General features: G+C 35.6%; 1 protein-coding gene across 1 annotated transcript in view; it reads right to left on the bottom strand.

Moving 5' to 3' along the window:
- Positions 1–1,071: 1,071 nt before the first annotated feature.
- The window catches only part of LOC127833986 (NKAP family protein CG6066-like), a 40,414-nt gene continuing 25,959 nt past the window's right edge, over positions 1,072–15,526 (bottom strand). The window contains exon 10 of the mRNA XM_052359528.1: positions 1,072–2,346. Within this exon, the coding sequence (XP_052215488.1) occupies positions 2,178–2,346 (169 nt within the window). The 3' untranslated portion in view covers positions 1,072–2,177. The remainder of the gene's footprint in view (positions 2,347–15,526) is intronic.

Genomic DNA, 15,526 nt, shown 5'->3' with positions numbered 1-15,526 from the left:
CACATCCATACCAAATATGAAGGTTATATCTCAAGGGACATAGAAGTTATGAGCATTTTTTCGAAACCTAAACGCAGATTTCGAAACCTTAACGTTGACCCAAAGTTCAAGGTCAAGGTCACAGGGGTCAAAATTTGTGTGCGCATGGAAAGACCTTGTCCATATACACATCCATACCAAATATGAAGGTTATATCTCAAGGGGCATAGAAGTGATGAGCATTTTTCGAAACCTAAGCACAGATTTCTAAACCTAAACGCTGACCCCAAGTTCAAGGTCACAGGGGACAAACTTTTGTGCATATGGAAAGGCCTTGTCCATATACACATGCATACCATATATGAAGGTTATATCTCAATGGACATAGAAGTAATGAGCTTTTTTTTTTAACCTAAACGCAAAATTGTGTTGGGCAGACAGACGGACGGACGGACAGTGCGATCACTATATGCCCTCATTAGGGGGCATAAAAACAAGCAATGGGCCAAAACTCATCACAGCCAAAGATAAAAAGTTGAACAAACATAATCCTTGGATTATTAATAGTACACATGTACCATGACAAAGGGTCATAATTCTGCTAAAACTTTTTAACACAAAAACCTTTCTTTACAATCCTCTAGACATAAAGGTCATTGAACTCTGTAAATAGAGCGAGATCCACCAAGTAGTTAATACCCTTTTCCCCATAAGAAGCAAAGTAAAAATGGCTTTTGCAACCAGCATACAACCAGAACAGTCTGCGTATAACTCGTGGTCTGTTCAGGTTTTATGATATTTGCTGCTGATCAGTACCTATGGGTTAAAAATGAAGCGTTTGAAACTTGACTTTAGTAAGAAACAAAGGTATTTAATTAAATTTGATTTCTATGGTACTATTAATACGTCAAAATATGTATCCAAGCGGCAAAAGGAGGAATTGAAAAACACAAGCTTCCAGACATACATACAGACTGTCGGAAAGTGCAAAATTTATAATGCCTCCTCTCTGTTGTGGCATAAAAAATGGTATTTTTTACAATTAATAATCTATTCTTACAAACCTATACTTGTGATGAATATTTCAAGAAACAAGGTAAACATACTTTATTGATAATGCATGTTTATGGACCATACGGAATAATTACAGATCAAACACCACTAAATAATAACTTGAGTCACACAGGTTAACCAATAAAATTTGCACTATGGATAATTAGTACTCTTTTCTGTTCAATACTTTTTTACATACCATACTTCTTCAATTATACAGAATTTTAAATCACCACTAGATGAGAAGTTCATTGACAAAGGTTAAGTTATGAAACCTTTAACAAACAGATATTGTGTTGATACAGGGATTTGAAGAAACAAGAATAACACTTTCACATGCGATTATTGTACCCCTTACTGTTATAAGGGCTTACTTGCCCTTCCAATGTTATGCCCCACCCAGATAAAATATATGCTGCCCCCCCCACCCCTCACCCTTTTCTTTAATGTCCAAATAACACACATTTTATTCCCCTTTTGAACACCCCGCCTGTTTTTATCAGCTAATGAGAATTTCACCGAATTTCATTCATGAACAGTATTACTTGATATTTATATCAAATTATATTAATAAATAATAAAAATAAACCTGATTGCATTATGCTGAAAGGATGATTGAACATAAGTACATACCTGGAAAGAGCATAATTACACTAAAGAGGTCACCTTGCCAATTTAAGCTCCCGCCCTGCCTTTTTTTGTCTAGCTAAATCCCTTCTTTAATGCATACAAAAAGTTCACAAGCTCAATCTTGAGTCACAACTCCACAATTCCACATTTAATACTTATTTCTGACCCTCAATACACCATCATATACCCTCCTATAGGTAACTTAAATGCATACAAACAGTCGAACAGCGCAATCCTGAGTCATGAATTCCACAATTCCACGGAGCCTCGCTTTTGGAAAACGGGATAAAACGCATATCCGCATCATGACGTCTGCACTGGCTTATCAGGGACAATACTTTCCTACTAAGCTGCATAATTGAAAAGATTATAGACTTCCTTAAAACAAACATTACCATAGAAGTGGAAAGTGTGTCTCTGATTAGCCTGTGTGGACTGCACAGGCTTATCTGGGACGACACTTTACGCACATGCATACAGCCCGTTTCCTCAGAGCAGGCTCCCATGTCTAACACTCATTTGTGAGCGTCCATTTTCTTGCGGACCATCTCCCTCAGTTGGGAGAGGATCTTGGTCTCGCGTTTCGTGCGTTCCTCGTGGTTGAAGTTTGCCAGAGCCCGCTTCTCGTCCGCGCTGTAGATCTGATTTTCCTTGCGCAGACGCACGGCCTCCATTTGACGATGCCTGAAGAGAGAAAATATGGGTAGTTTTAATGGAAGAACCTTCAGAAGAGACAAAATATGGGTTGTTTTGATGGTAGAATTTCTTAAGAGTTAAAATATAAGAAGTTTTAATGGTAGAAACTTCTGACAAGTCAAAATATGGGTAGTTTTATTGGTTGAAACTTAAGAAGAGTCAAAATATGGGTTGTGTTAATGGTAGAAACTTCTGACAAGTCAAAATATGGGTAGTTTTAATGGTAGAAACTTCTAGAGTCAAAACATGGGTAGTTTTACTGGTAGAAACTTCTGAAGAGACAAATTAAGGGTAGTTTTTATGGTAGAAACTACTGAAGACAAATTGTGCCTCATTCTGGGAAAACTGGGCTTAATGCATCTGCATAAAGTGTCATCCAACATAAGCCTATGTAGTCCACACAGGCTTATAAGAGACAACACTATCTGCTTTTATGGAATTTTCCATTAAAAGAAAGTCTCTTCTAATGAAAATCCATTTTAGGCGGAAAGTGTCGTCCTTAAATAGCATGTGAGGACTGCACAGGCTTATCTTGGACAAAAACTTACATGCATTAAGAGGCTTCAAAAATCTCAAATTTATCCACATATTTAAAAACAAATCATAGTTTCACACTTTCTGAGGTAAATATATTTCTAAACAACATACATTTTGGCTTTTTATTAAGATTTCACAGTGCCACCATAGAATTGGTGAGTCATTCAGTTAAAAGCCCTTTACAATGTATGCCTGAACTTGTGTGAATTACAATTGTGTTTACACACATCGTGGTAAAATTCTGAACTGAAAGTCAGTTGTTAACACATGGTTCAGTAAGAAGGTCTGTAGAACCTTTTTTGTGTTTTAGTAACATTTTTTGAACTAACAATAATGTGCTTAACTGTTTTTATAATATAATACACATTACTTCACTTTGTTAAAAATGTTGTAAAGCATAAGAAATTAAAACTGTATAACTAAGTTTGTGTGGTCTTCAAACCTGTAGCATACAGAGCTGATCAATAAATCAAACAAAAGCTAATTATGTTTTGGGAAACCTGATATACCATAAGATTTTCACTTTCATTTTTGAAGTATTAATGTCATTAAACAATTATCATAGTAAATTAAACTGGTGAATAAATAAGATTTGTGAATTAATATCGATATTGTGGACTTAAATTAATTCAAAAATTGATTATAGTGACCGGGTATCTCAAGACAGGGATTAAGAACGTTGCAATGAAACTGTGCAAAGCCAACTGGAGACAAATATAAGGTATGAGCAACTATTACCGTATTTGTCTGAAGAACTACATAACTTACATCCATGACATAAAATGCAATACAAATACAATAACAAGGGAAATTTAAAAGACTGATGATACAACACAGTGAAACAATGTAACAGAATATCAAATACGGTACAATGCTCCAATGGGCATGTTTTCAAATAAGTTATCACAGCTAACTTCCCAAACCACCAAAAATCAAAAATTCTTATATTTTAAGGATTGTTTCCAAGTCTCGAAACATAGTGCAACAACATAATGGGATCAGGTACTTCAAACAATGCAGCCCAGGTTGCTAGGCAATCAAGCATGCCACTGACCCAAGGCAGCAAGAAGAAACGTAAACCCAAACAACAATTATTGAAGCGAGATAAATATGGGGACGTGTTTTACTACGACAAGGATCGAGACTGGTTTTACTATCTAGACACTAACGGTACAAAGTACTTCAAAAATGAAAATGGATTTCCATTCTATCTGGATGAGAACGATCAGCCTTACGTGATGGACGTTAATGGGGAAAAGGTTTATTTGGATGAGAATGGAGAACCAGTCAACTTAAACTCGGAACAGCTTCCATCTCAAGCTGAGCTGAACCAAGAAAGGAAAAGTTTGAAGAATGACGAGAATGTACCATCATCTGCTAGGGGAGTACGAGTGTCAGAAAAAAATCTGACTGATGAACTATGTTCCTCTCTGAGTTATTATATCCATTCGGGAGATAGAGGCAGAAATAGTGAAGAACAGGTATGAACTGCAAAAGCTACAGAGAAATTTTGAGTGACAGCTATTTTAAAATGCCGTCCTAAAAATGGAAATTTTGACAAAAAAGTTACAATTCATGGCATTGTTATCCACAATTCTAAACCTGAATGTTTTCTGAAACTTTTTATATATGATTTTGTTTTAGTATTGTGTCATTTTTATACATTAAATCCTAGAATAAAATTGATCAGACTTTAAATGTGCAATGTTTCTTTGTACTTACTGAATCAACCTCTGTGAAAGCAAAACTTTTTACTCTTTAGCACTTTAGATACCTACTTTTATGCATTTGTAGTCCATCAGAAAGTTAAATTTAATTAAAGACCTTTCTTACTAGATTTAAGTTTAAAAGACTTCATCTCCAACGCTTAGATACTGATGAGCAGCAAACAGCATAAAATCTGAACAGACTGTGAGTTACTTGCAGGCTGTTCTGGTTTTATGCTGTTTACACATAGCCATTTTCACTTTGCTTCTGAGTGGGAAAGGATTAAAAGCAAAGTGAAAATAGCTACAGGCAACCAGGATAAACCAGAAAAGCCTGCTATTAACTCGCAGGCTGATAATGTTTAAGGCTGTTAGCTTCTCATCAGTATCTAAAAGTAAGAAATGAAGCCTTTAAAACAAGAATTTAGTAAAAAAAAGTCCTAAATTTAATTTGATTTTCAAGCGACTAAAACGTGTCAAAATTGGTATCTGACTGGTAAAGGGTTCAATAATGACAATATCATCCTTTCCAGAGAAGCCCTGGTAACACCATTGTACCTAAAGGATTAGACAGACTTGATAGAGACACTGCTGACTGAACAAACTGAGGCAGAAAACAAGATCCTTCAGAAACAGCTGAAAATAGCACAAGAAAAATCAGCACTCCCAAGGGCAAAGAACTTCCAGAAATTAGGAATGTTTCCAGTCAAAATCCAGGAGGATGTTTCTTACTGTACAAAGTGGGGCAGCATTTCTGCCAAACGGTCAGCTTGTGATTGCAGACCGCAAGAACCAAAGACTCAAATTGTTAAACCAAGAGCTAGAGTTCGTCACATACATTTCCCCTGATATCAGCCCATTGAAAATAGCCAGCTGGCGAAATGACTACCTTGTTCATGTGGTGTTCAAAAATGCTATCAGCAACGGGATAAAAGTGTACCAAGTTGAAAACAACAATTTCACTCACAAGAACACCATGACCAGGCCATGGCCAATTGGCGCCATTGGAAGGAGCAATGCTGGAATCGCTGTAATGCAATTCAAAGAAGATGCCTGGCAAATTCATTTGCTAGATTTGAACGGCAAGCTTCTACAGGAAATTGATCTGAAGAAAGAGGGCTACACCCTGTCGCAACCAGAATGCTTTTTCATCACCCAGGAATTAAACTTTGTTATCTCAGATAGGGGCCACAACTCTGTTTAATGTCTCAATATGCATGGGGATGAACTCTTCAACTACAAACATCTTCGAGAGCCACTGGGGGTCTGCAGCGATGCAAAAGATTCGCTGTTCATTTCAGGCGCAGGCCTTGTGCATCAGATTTCAAAGTCAGGGGAGAGAATCTGGCCTCTGATGACAAGGGAGACAATTGGGTTTATATATTTCTTATGACCCTGTTGATGGGTTACTGGTGCTCAGTGGACTGAATAATTCCGTGGCTGCTTTTGCTATTATTGAAACCTGACTGTTTAGCAAAGGCAGATCTTGTTGTGTTTTTTTTGTGGTGGTGTTTTTTTTTAAATTGTATAATAAATCTTACTGCTAAACTGTAACCTTGAGCAAAATAAGGCACATAAAAATGCTTGATTTATATAAGAGGAAAGATACTAGTGTCATTAAGTCATCATTAAACTCATAGAGATAAATTTTGCTGAGTTATGTTACTTTTGTATTCTGGATTACTGTAACTTCTGATGTTATTAAGAGTTTTATCCTACAGCTAAATGATTTTATAGAACATAATTAATAGGACCCATACAGAAAAGATAAAGTTTATCCCACACCTATGTTTATCCCATACCTAATCATGTGTGGAGGAAGGTCATATTACTCAGAATCAACTATAAAGTATTCATTTTTAGTAAAATCGAATCAGATTCAACACAACAAACAATTTGATACCAAGATGTAATATATTTTAAACACAAAATGCAACACAAACAGCAAAAAACATTTTTTACAAATATTAAGCGCGCGTGCTCATGACGTCTTTATTAAAACGTCAAACGACAAAAGTCATATTCTTTCCCGGTAAAACTGCAGCTTTTTAGTGATTTTTTCATTATTTCTTTAAAATTGGGGACGTAGAGGTATGATGAACAGAAAAAAAGGCTACATTTTTTAAAAATTATTTTGTAGGATAAATAGAATACTATGTAAGTGTGATTGTGTACTTAAATTTATCCCACTTGTCTCAGAAAGGCTTACAAGGGTCTTCAAGCCTCGCCTTGTAAACCTTTTTTCACTAGTGGGATAAATTTAAGTACACAATCACACTTACATAGTATTCTCTATGAGTTTAAACTCACAATGGGAATAAAGTACGTACATAAATTGTACCAAGGAAACCATGGCGGTACGCCATTAAGGATATTGTTTCTGAAAATGTGTAAATCCTTTATTTTAACATTAAATTTTTAAAAAAGAATGCCAGTTACAGTGTTAAAATTTTGTTGATGGCCCTATTTACACTATAGACTAATATGAAACCATTTAAATGCAAAATATGTTTGTTTGTTATATTCATTTTGAATACTTCTATAACTTTTCCACTAAAACAGATCTTTCCTCACACCTATATAATGTATTATCTTGTAATATCTATATATCTATATATTGCGAAATTTCTTTTTGAAATCAGACAAAAAGATTTTAAAGATGGTCATAAGTGTTGATTTGGTCTCTTGAGACATTAAATAAAATGTCAAGTTAAACTAATCTATTTCTCAAAGCCTGCTATAATGCTTTTGTTAGCTCCAAACAAAAAGAAAGTGAAATAAAATATTTCCTTGATTGGTATACATGTACCATAACAACACATTCAAACTTTTGTCAATGCAATAGGTCGGTAAACTGTATGAATAACCATAGCAAGATAGCACAGTTTACAATTACAATTTAACTTGCTAGATGAATTTGATAATAAACTTATTATGAAGCTATTATTTAAAAGAAGTGTGTTGTTAAACTTTTCACAATACATAACATTAATACAGACTCTTTTTTAACCAGGTTTTCCGAAGGAAAAAACTGGTTATTAGATTGGCGAATGCGGGCGGGCTGGCTGGCTGGCTGGCTGGCGGGCTGGCTGGCTGGCTGGCGGGCTGGCGGAACAAGCTTGTCCGGGCCATAACTATGTCGTTCATTGTCAGATTTTAAAATCATTTGGCACATTTGTTCACCATCATTGGACGGTGTGTCGCGCGAAATAATTACGTCGATATCTCCAAGGTCAAGGTCACACTTTGAGTTCAAAGGTCAAAAATGGCCATAAATGAGCTTGTCCGATCCATAACTATGTCGTTCATTGTCAGATTTTAAAATCATTTGGCACATTTGTTCACCATCATGGGACGGTGTGTCGCACGAAATAATTAGGTCAATATCTCCAAGGTCAAGGTCACACTTTGAGTTCAAAAGTCAAAAATGGCCATAAATGAGCTTGTCCGAGCCATAACTATGTCGTTCATTGTCAGATTTTAAAATCATTTGGCACATTTGTTCACCATCATTGGACGGTGTGTCGCGCGAAATAATTACGTCGATATCTCCAAGGTCAAGGTCACACTTTGAGTTCAAAGGTCAAAAATGGCCATAAATGTCCCTTGAGATATAACCTTCATATTTGGTATGCATGTGTATATGGACAAGGCCTTTCCATACGCACAACAATTTTGACCCCTGTGACCTTGACCTTGAAGTAGGGGTCTGCGTTTAGGTTTTAAAATCTGCGTTTAGGTTTCGAAAAATGCTCATAACTTCTATGTCCCTTGAGATATAACCTTCATATTTGGTATGCATGTGTATATGGACAACGCCTTTCCATACGCACACAAATTTTGACCGTCCGTCCGTCCGTGTGTCCGTCCGAAAACTTTAACGTTGCTCATAACTTTTGCAATATTGAAGATAGCAACTTGATATTTGCCATGCATGTGTATCTTATGAAGCTGCACATTTTTAGTGGTGAAAGGTCAAGGTCATCCTTCATGGTCAAAGGTCAAAAAAAATAAATTCATGTGCATCTCATGGAGCTGCACATTTTGAGTGGTGAAAGGTCAAGGTCATCCTTCAAGGTCAAAGGTCATTTTTTTTTTTTTTTTTTTTTTCACCATCAAATTACCAGTCTGCCAAAGGCTACAACAAACCTCTACTTACAAAGTTCTCATTTTTAACCAGGTTTTCTGAAGGAAAAAACTGGTTATTTGATTGGCGAATGCGGGCGGGCTGGCGGGTGGGCGGAACAAGCTTGTCCGGGCCATAACTATGTCGTGCATTGTCAGATTTTAACATCATTTGGCACATTTGTTCACCATCATTTGACGGTGTGTCGCGCGAAATAATTACGTCGATATCTCCAAGGTCAAGGTCACACTTTGAGTTCAAAGGTAAAAAATGGCCATAAATGAGCTTGTCCTGGCCATAACTATGTCATTCATTGTGAGATTTTAAAATCATTTGGCACATTTGTTCACCATCATGGGACGGTGTGTCGCACGAAAGAATCACGTCAATATCTCCAATGTCAAGGTCGCCACGACTAAAAATATATTTTTTTAAAAACAAACTTACAAAGGGGTTAATTTTGTTTGTTCATTTCAAAAGTTCAGTTTGAGTTTTCTCCCTTTATCAGATTTTTTTTTCACAATGAAAACCTGGTTTTGTTACAATTTTGTCCCTTGTTATATATTTATTTTGGCATTTTTACTAAAGCATTTTGCACAGAGTTGTTGGGGGATGTAATTCTTGCATGCAGAACTGTGACAAAACAGGTAAGTTACAAAAGAATTTCATTCAATTATTTCAGTCTTTATACAGAACGATATTTCAGTTTGTTCTGTTGATGTACACAATTCAACCATTTCAGTTAACATTTATTTGTTTAAAAGGTGATCGTACTAATGTCATTTTATTTCAGTTTATTTGTTTACTTTACTCTGCAATTTGTATGTGTTATAAACTATATACCAAATTGCGTTGTTAACCCTTTCCCACTTAGATGAGTTTAAGAATTTTCAAGCATTTGTATTCCCTTTGAAAGTTATATTTAATTTACCTTACTAGATTCAAGTTTTTAAGGCTCCATCTCCAACCCTTGGATACTGATAAACAGAAAACAGCTTTAAACCTGAACAGACTGCGAGTTACCCGCAGGCTGTTCTGGTTTTATGCTGTTTGTACATTTTACCATTTTTACTTTGCTTCTAAGTGGGAAAGAGTTAAGCGATTGGTTTTCTTTTAGTACTACTTTCAAGAACATTTATGCAATGACACAAACTTTTTATTAGATCTGAATGTTGAAATTACACAATCTATTATTACAAAGTCTGAGATATTTCAAAGCATACTTATGATAGCAATTGTTTTTGTTCTTTATTCAGATAAAATGAACTTGCTTAATTCGAGCATTTTTAATGTGAACTATTAGTTTAACAAAGTATTACAGTTTGCCTATTATTAATACCAAGTTGCAGTCTTAAATGAGACCCAATCATTTCAAACCTTTTCTGAAATGAACAGCATGATTGTTAAAAGTGGCCGTGATTCAAAAGTTTAACAAGTAGCAATAATCAATTGTTAATGAGTTTGACTGTAATAATTACAACGGCATATTAAAGCTTGTTTCTATTAACTGTTTCATTGAATCATACTAATATTAGGAAATTTACACTTGATCATGGATCAAAACTGCATTACATTAACTGATTGATAATTGTAGCCATGCCTAACGGTTAAAAAATGAGTCACTGAGCAACAAACTGGCAGCATGGGTGGCTGCTGTTCAAAGAAGCCAGAAACTGTCCGATGGACCTGGCTGAGGAAGGGCCAGCTGAACAAAAATTTGTCAACAAGGAATGGCTCCCAAAGGTCATAACCAAGAAGGCGCGTCATGCTAACGCTTTCAAAGAGTTTGGTGTGAAATTCTTAGACAATGAAAACGAATGTAACATCACTGGTGCTGCGTTCCTGCCCAACATGGACATATATATCGTGGACAAGGCTAATTAGAAACTAAACATATTCGATTAGAAAAGTGGACAATTCAAGATGAGCGCTCCGGTTCCATCAAACCCGGAGGGCGCATGCATAATACCCAATGCGCCCAACGTTTATGTGACCTGTCCGGCAACAAGTCGAATCCGAAAAGTCGGTGTAACAGTTAACGACATTCAACGGACTTGCCGTTGCTGTGAATACCGTGGGAAACCAATGGCAGATACACTTAATGAACTCTGTCGGTGAACTTTAGAAGAGAATCCATGGGGAAATGTTGTTCCTCAATCCAGAACACATAGTGATAACAGACGAACTAAACCTGGTCATATCGGACAAGGGAAACAACACAGTGTTTCATATAACACCCGAAGGCTATGTGATATTCGCGTACAAAGACCTCAAGAGTCCCCAAGACGTGTTTGTAGACAGAAAGGGCTACATCTATGTGGCTGGTCCGGACCGGATTCACCAACTCAACGAGCAGGGAGAGAAAGTGCAGTACCTGCTTTCCAAGGCAGACATTGGGTTCTCCCCACAAACAATGGCGTACCGGGAGAAAGACTGGATGCTCCTTATAGCAGGAAGGTCGGATAAAGTAAAACTGTACACAATCAGTTAAAACAGAAAGTAAACTACCCATGAATTTGTATAATATTCATAAAGATGATTTTATGTACTTTTATGTACTATATACTATCAGTTGAAACATAAAATGCACTTCCCCAACCAAACCCCAATCTAATAACCAGAACTTTCAACTTCTTGGGGGAAAAAGGTTAAACACTGTGACATTATTTTTCTATTTATTTATAACATGTCATGGTCTATGTTATTTGTTTCTGATAGGTAAAAAATCAATTAAGAGGCAGACAGAAGTTTTTGACAAGGAACCACTTGTTTGATGCCGCTTGCAATACACTAATCTAATCATCAGGATTTTCAACTTTCTTTAAATGTGTATTAACTTATTTTTTGACAATTGTATCCAAATAACTGTTCATCATCTATTGTTTTAAATTGTGTGTGTATATTATCAATTATGAAACAAAAAAATCAATGTTATTTGTGTTCTTTTGTTAAAAATATATTTATTAAACATCATACTCATAAATTTTAACGCATGTCGTTCATTGCTTTGTAATCAAAATGGATTTATTTTTACAAATGTCATTCATTGTTTTGTTATCATGTTTTATTTACAAATGTATGCTTTTTATAATTCAGATGAAGAGTGCTTGTTTATTTTTCTTATTTGATGTATTTATTTTGTATGTTTTATTCACTTTTCTAACAATTTCATGATTTCCCATTGTGAGGGGAAAAATTATTCAAATATTTGAATATTCAAAAACTGGCTGAATATTAGAATCTGAAATTCTGACTCAAATATTTTATATATGTTAGAAAATAATTGTTATTATGCATAAGAACTTTAGTAGCTAGGTAAAAGAAAGAAGATCACTGTAGTGTTTTGGTAAATGCTCTGATAAAGCTGCCATCATTGATGTTATTGATCGGTATAGTGGATTGTATCATTTGGTATCTTTTGTAGCTAGGTTGTCATTTGTGTCCCCCTGCCATGCAGTTTGAACCTGTCTTTCATAAAATTCCCTGCAGTTACATGGATGTTATATCAACATGGTATCCTTACAGCAAGCAGCTTAGCTTAAACCTATTTTTTTAGCTTGATTGCATCACAAGCCTCTGGCTTATTTGACAGGCTGTAGAGTCCATTTTCTGAGCCTTGAATCAGTACTTGGTGTCTTTGAGAGAGATCTAAAGAACGCTCCCACAGTGACCTGCCAATCACTAGGCTGACACCATATCCATTACGCCACAGCGACCTTTAAAAACGGCAAGCAGATTGTCAAAATGGTCTATTGATCACACTTATCTGCATTCTCTAGCTTATTGTCCCCTACCGGTAAAACCGGAGAGGACTTATGGTTTGCGCTCCGTGTGTTAGTCTGTCAGTCTGTCTTTCAGTTCATCACACTTTTCTGGATCCTGCGATAACTTTAAAAGTTCTTCATATTTTTTCATGAAACTTAAAAGATGGATAGATGGCAATATGGAGAGTATGCACATCATTTCATTTTGTTCCAATGTCAAGAATTCTGGTTGCTATGGCAACAAATAAAAAAATAATATTTTCTTTACTGACAATGGTAGAGTTTCACCGGTTCTAGGGGACCATATTGCTTGGCAATCTCTTGTTTATACATAAACTAGATCACATGTTCCACTTTTCATTTTAAGAGGTTTCTTAAAGGGATCTTTTCACGTCATGTTAAATTGGAACGAGAGATGTGTTTGTCAGAAACACAATGCCCCCTACTGCGCCGCTTTGATACATGTTTTTTTTACCTTTGACCTTGAAGGATGACCTTGACCTTTCACCACTCAAAATGTGCAGCTCATTGAGATATACGCGCATGCCAAATATCAAGTGGACAAAATTGTCTCAAAACCAGGTTTTCAATTATAAAAAAAAGTCTCATAAAGGGAGACTAAGGGTGTCACGTTTACAGATTTTTCTAAACGTTTAAACGAAATGAAATAAATGAAACGTTACCGTTTAAACGGTATCCCTATGTCCTTTTTAAAAGCATCAGTACCATCGCATTTCCAAACCGAAAATAGTATTTTATTCACGGAAGTAATATTCAGTGCATATCCCATTTGCGCAATGACGTCATATTAAAACCATAAAATATTATAAAACAGAGCATCCGAATCACCACATGTGTATTCGTCATTCTATAAAAACAATTTAAAGAACGTCGAAAATAATGTAAAATCAATGAAAAATACGGTTTCCAAAAACGACACTCTGAAACAAATGCACGTATTTTGAATATGAACTACAATGCGTATATTGTTTGACCGCAGAAAATGAAATCCAGTTAACTAGCAAAAACGTAATCAATATAGAATTTGGTTAAAATATTGCTTTTCATCATGCTACCGCAGTGTTTGACTTGGCTAATCAATCTCTTAAAATATGTCAAGATGGCGGCATATGCACTGTTTCGTTGCCAAGTTGTTAGATTTTCGGAAAGTAGCCAAGATTTTCCGTTAGTTTCCGTTCATGTCTGTGCCATCCCCTAACCAATCAGAAATAAATTATTGCAGAATTTTGTAGCCCGGATTTACCGCAAGTACCCGGTTTCGCAGTTTGTCATCGATATACTTTGTATGGCTAGTCGGCTACGTTATTCGCACCCCAATATTTATTATATTGATATTGACTGTCGTTTAAACGTTTACTGTTTTGGTCAAGCATTTGTGTTTGACAGGGTCCTTAGAATGTTTGTCAGAAATTGTAATTTTAAGCCTAATTTTTGCTAATATGAGGGGCGTTTTGGGAAAACTGGGCATAAGTCATGTGTGTTAAGTGTTGTCCCTGAATGGCCTGTGTTGTTGCACAGGCTTAAATATATAATCAGGCATGACATTTTTTCCCGTTGATGGTATTTTTATGGTACAATCTATTTATATCTGTTCTTAGCTTATATCCGGGTTAGGCGCAAAGTGGTGTCCCCTGTTTAGTCTGTGCAAACTGCAAAGGCTGTTCTGGGACGAGTATTTATGCCCATGCATTAAACCCTGTTTTCCCACAATGAGGCTGATATTTCAGAGGTAATAGCAGATGGTTGCATAAACCAATCAATTTTCTTTAAATGCTTGTACAAATTGCCTATGACAAAGCAAAAATGGAATAAATTTATTTTTATAATCTGGTAAATAATTGTGATCATTGTTAAATTTATTCATGAAAGTGCACAGTTAGAGACAATAATTCTTCTATTATCTCCAATGGCAGATAAACTCCTACGGTAGGCAAAATTATTCATTTTTCCAATTATTTGGAATGCTTGGTTTTAATTCCTATTTCTCATGGTGATGCTGTTGTTTATTTTGTCATATTAACCGTAACAGCACTAAGTGTGGTATCTTAATTTTCAGACACACAAAAAATCAACATTTAAGTTTCCCAAAAACTGAAATTATTGTATATCAGCTTCAGTCTGCTTCAATAAAATATTATAGTTCAAAAAACATGTCATCAAAGCACAGTGTAACAAGTTTGCAAATTTATGAGATATAACAGATAAATGTGCACCATAAAGAAAAACCATAAAAGGCAAGAAAAACCTACTTTATGAGACAATTCAGGGGGGTAGTTAATGGGGAGGCAGGGGAGGCGGCTGCCTCCCCAATATTTTGGCTAGTCGTTATATAAATAAAACGTAAAATCCCCCAAAATTGCCGCCACAAAACCAGGATTTTTGTAATCACACGCCGTCAGTGCAAAAGCCATGTGTCCCCTTTCCGTCTGCTCCTAGGTTGCCAATAGTGATGTGTCAATATCCCTTGTTAGTTGTCATAAACCAGGGTCCCAGGTAAATGTCATTGCGTTAATTGTTTTATTGTTCTTTTCCGTAATTGCATTGTCAGTGTTTTGATTTTTCTTTTAATGTTAATTGATTGCTTTAATTCAAAGGTAACTGCCACTAAAAACAATTTTGAGTAAATATACGCGTGAAAAACATTAATTTGATTGAAAATATTTTTGTTCTCTAAGTATAACAGTTACTAGTATTATTTGAATAGAAATCATTGAAACAATATCATACATGTGATTTTCAAAATGAGTATTCCTCATCAGCCTCGAAATTTCGCTTTTCCTTAGCGTACATTCGGGAAGACACAGCCAGAACACCTTTCATTCTAATCGAGTTGGTTTGATTCGTTCTCATGGCTACACTACGATGAGGTATGTATATTAGTATTAAATTTTAATTTGCGACCGTTCTTACCTTTCATGAACCTAACGTCGATCTAAATACAAACGAAATTTAGAAAAAAAAAACATTCAAATAATACTTGTATTGTTGCTTAATTTTTTATTTTATTATTATCA

The sequence above is a fragment of the Dreissena polymorpha genome, chromosome 6 (genome assembly GCF_020536995.1).
Source record: "Dreissena polymorpha isolate Duluth1 chromosome 6, UMN_Dpol_1.0, whole genome shotgun sequence".
In the NCBI taxonomy this organism is placed as follows: Eukaryota; Metazoa; Mollusca; class Bivalvia; order Myida; family Dreissenidae; genus Dreissena; species Dreissena polymorpha.
Note: the sequence above shows the minus strand (reverse complement) of the source record. Positions and strands in the feature narration are given on the sequence as shown.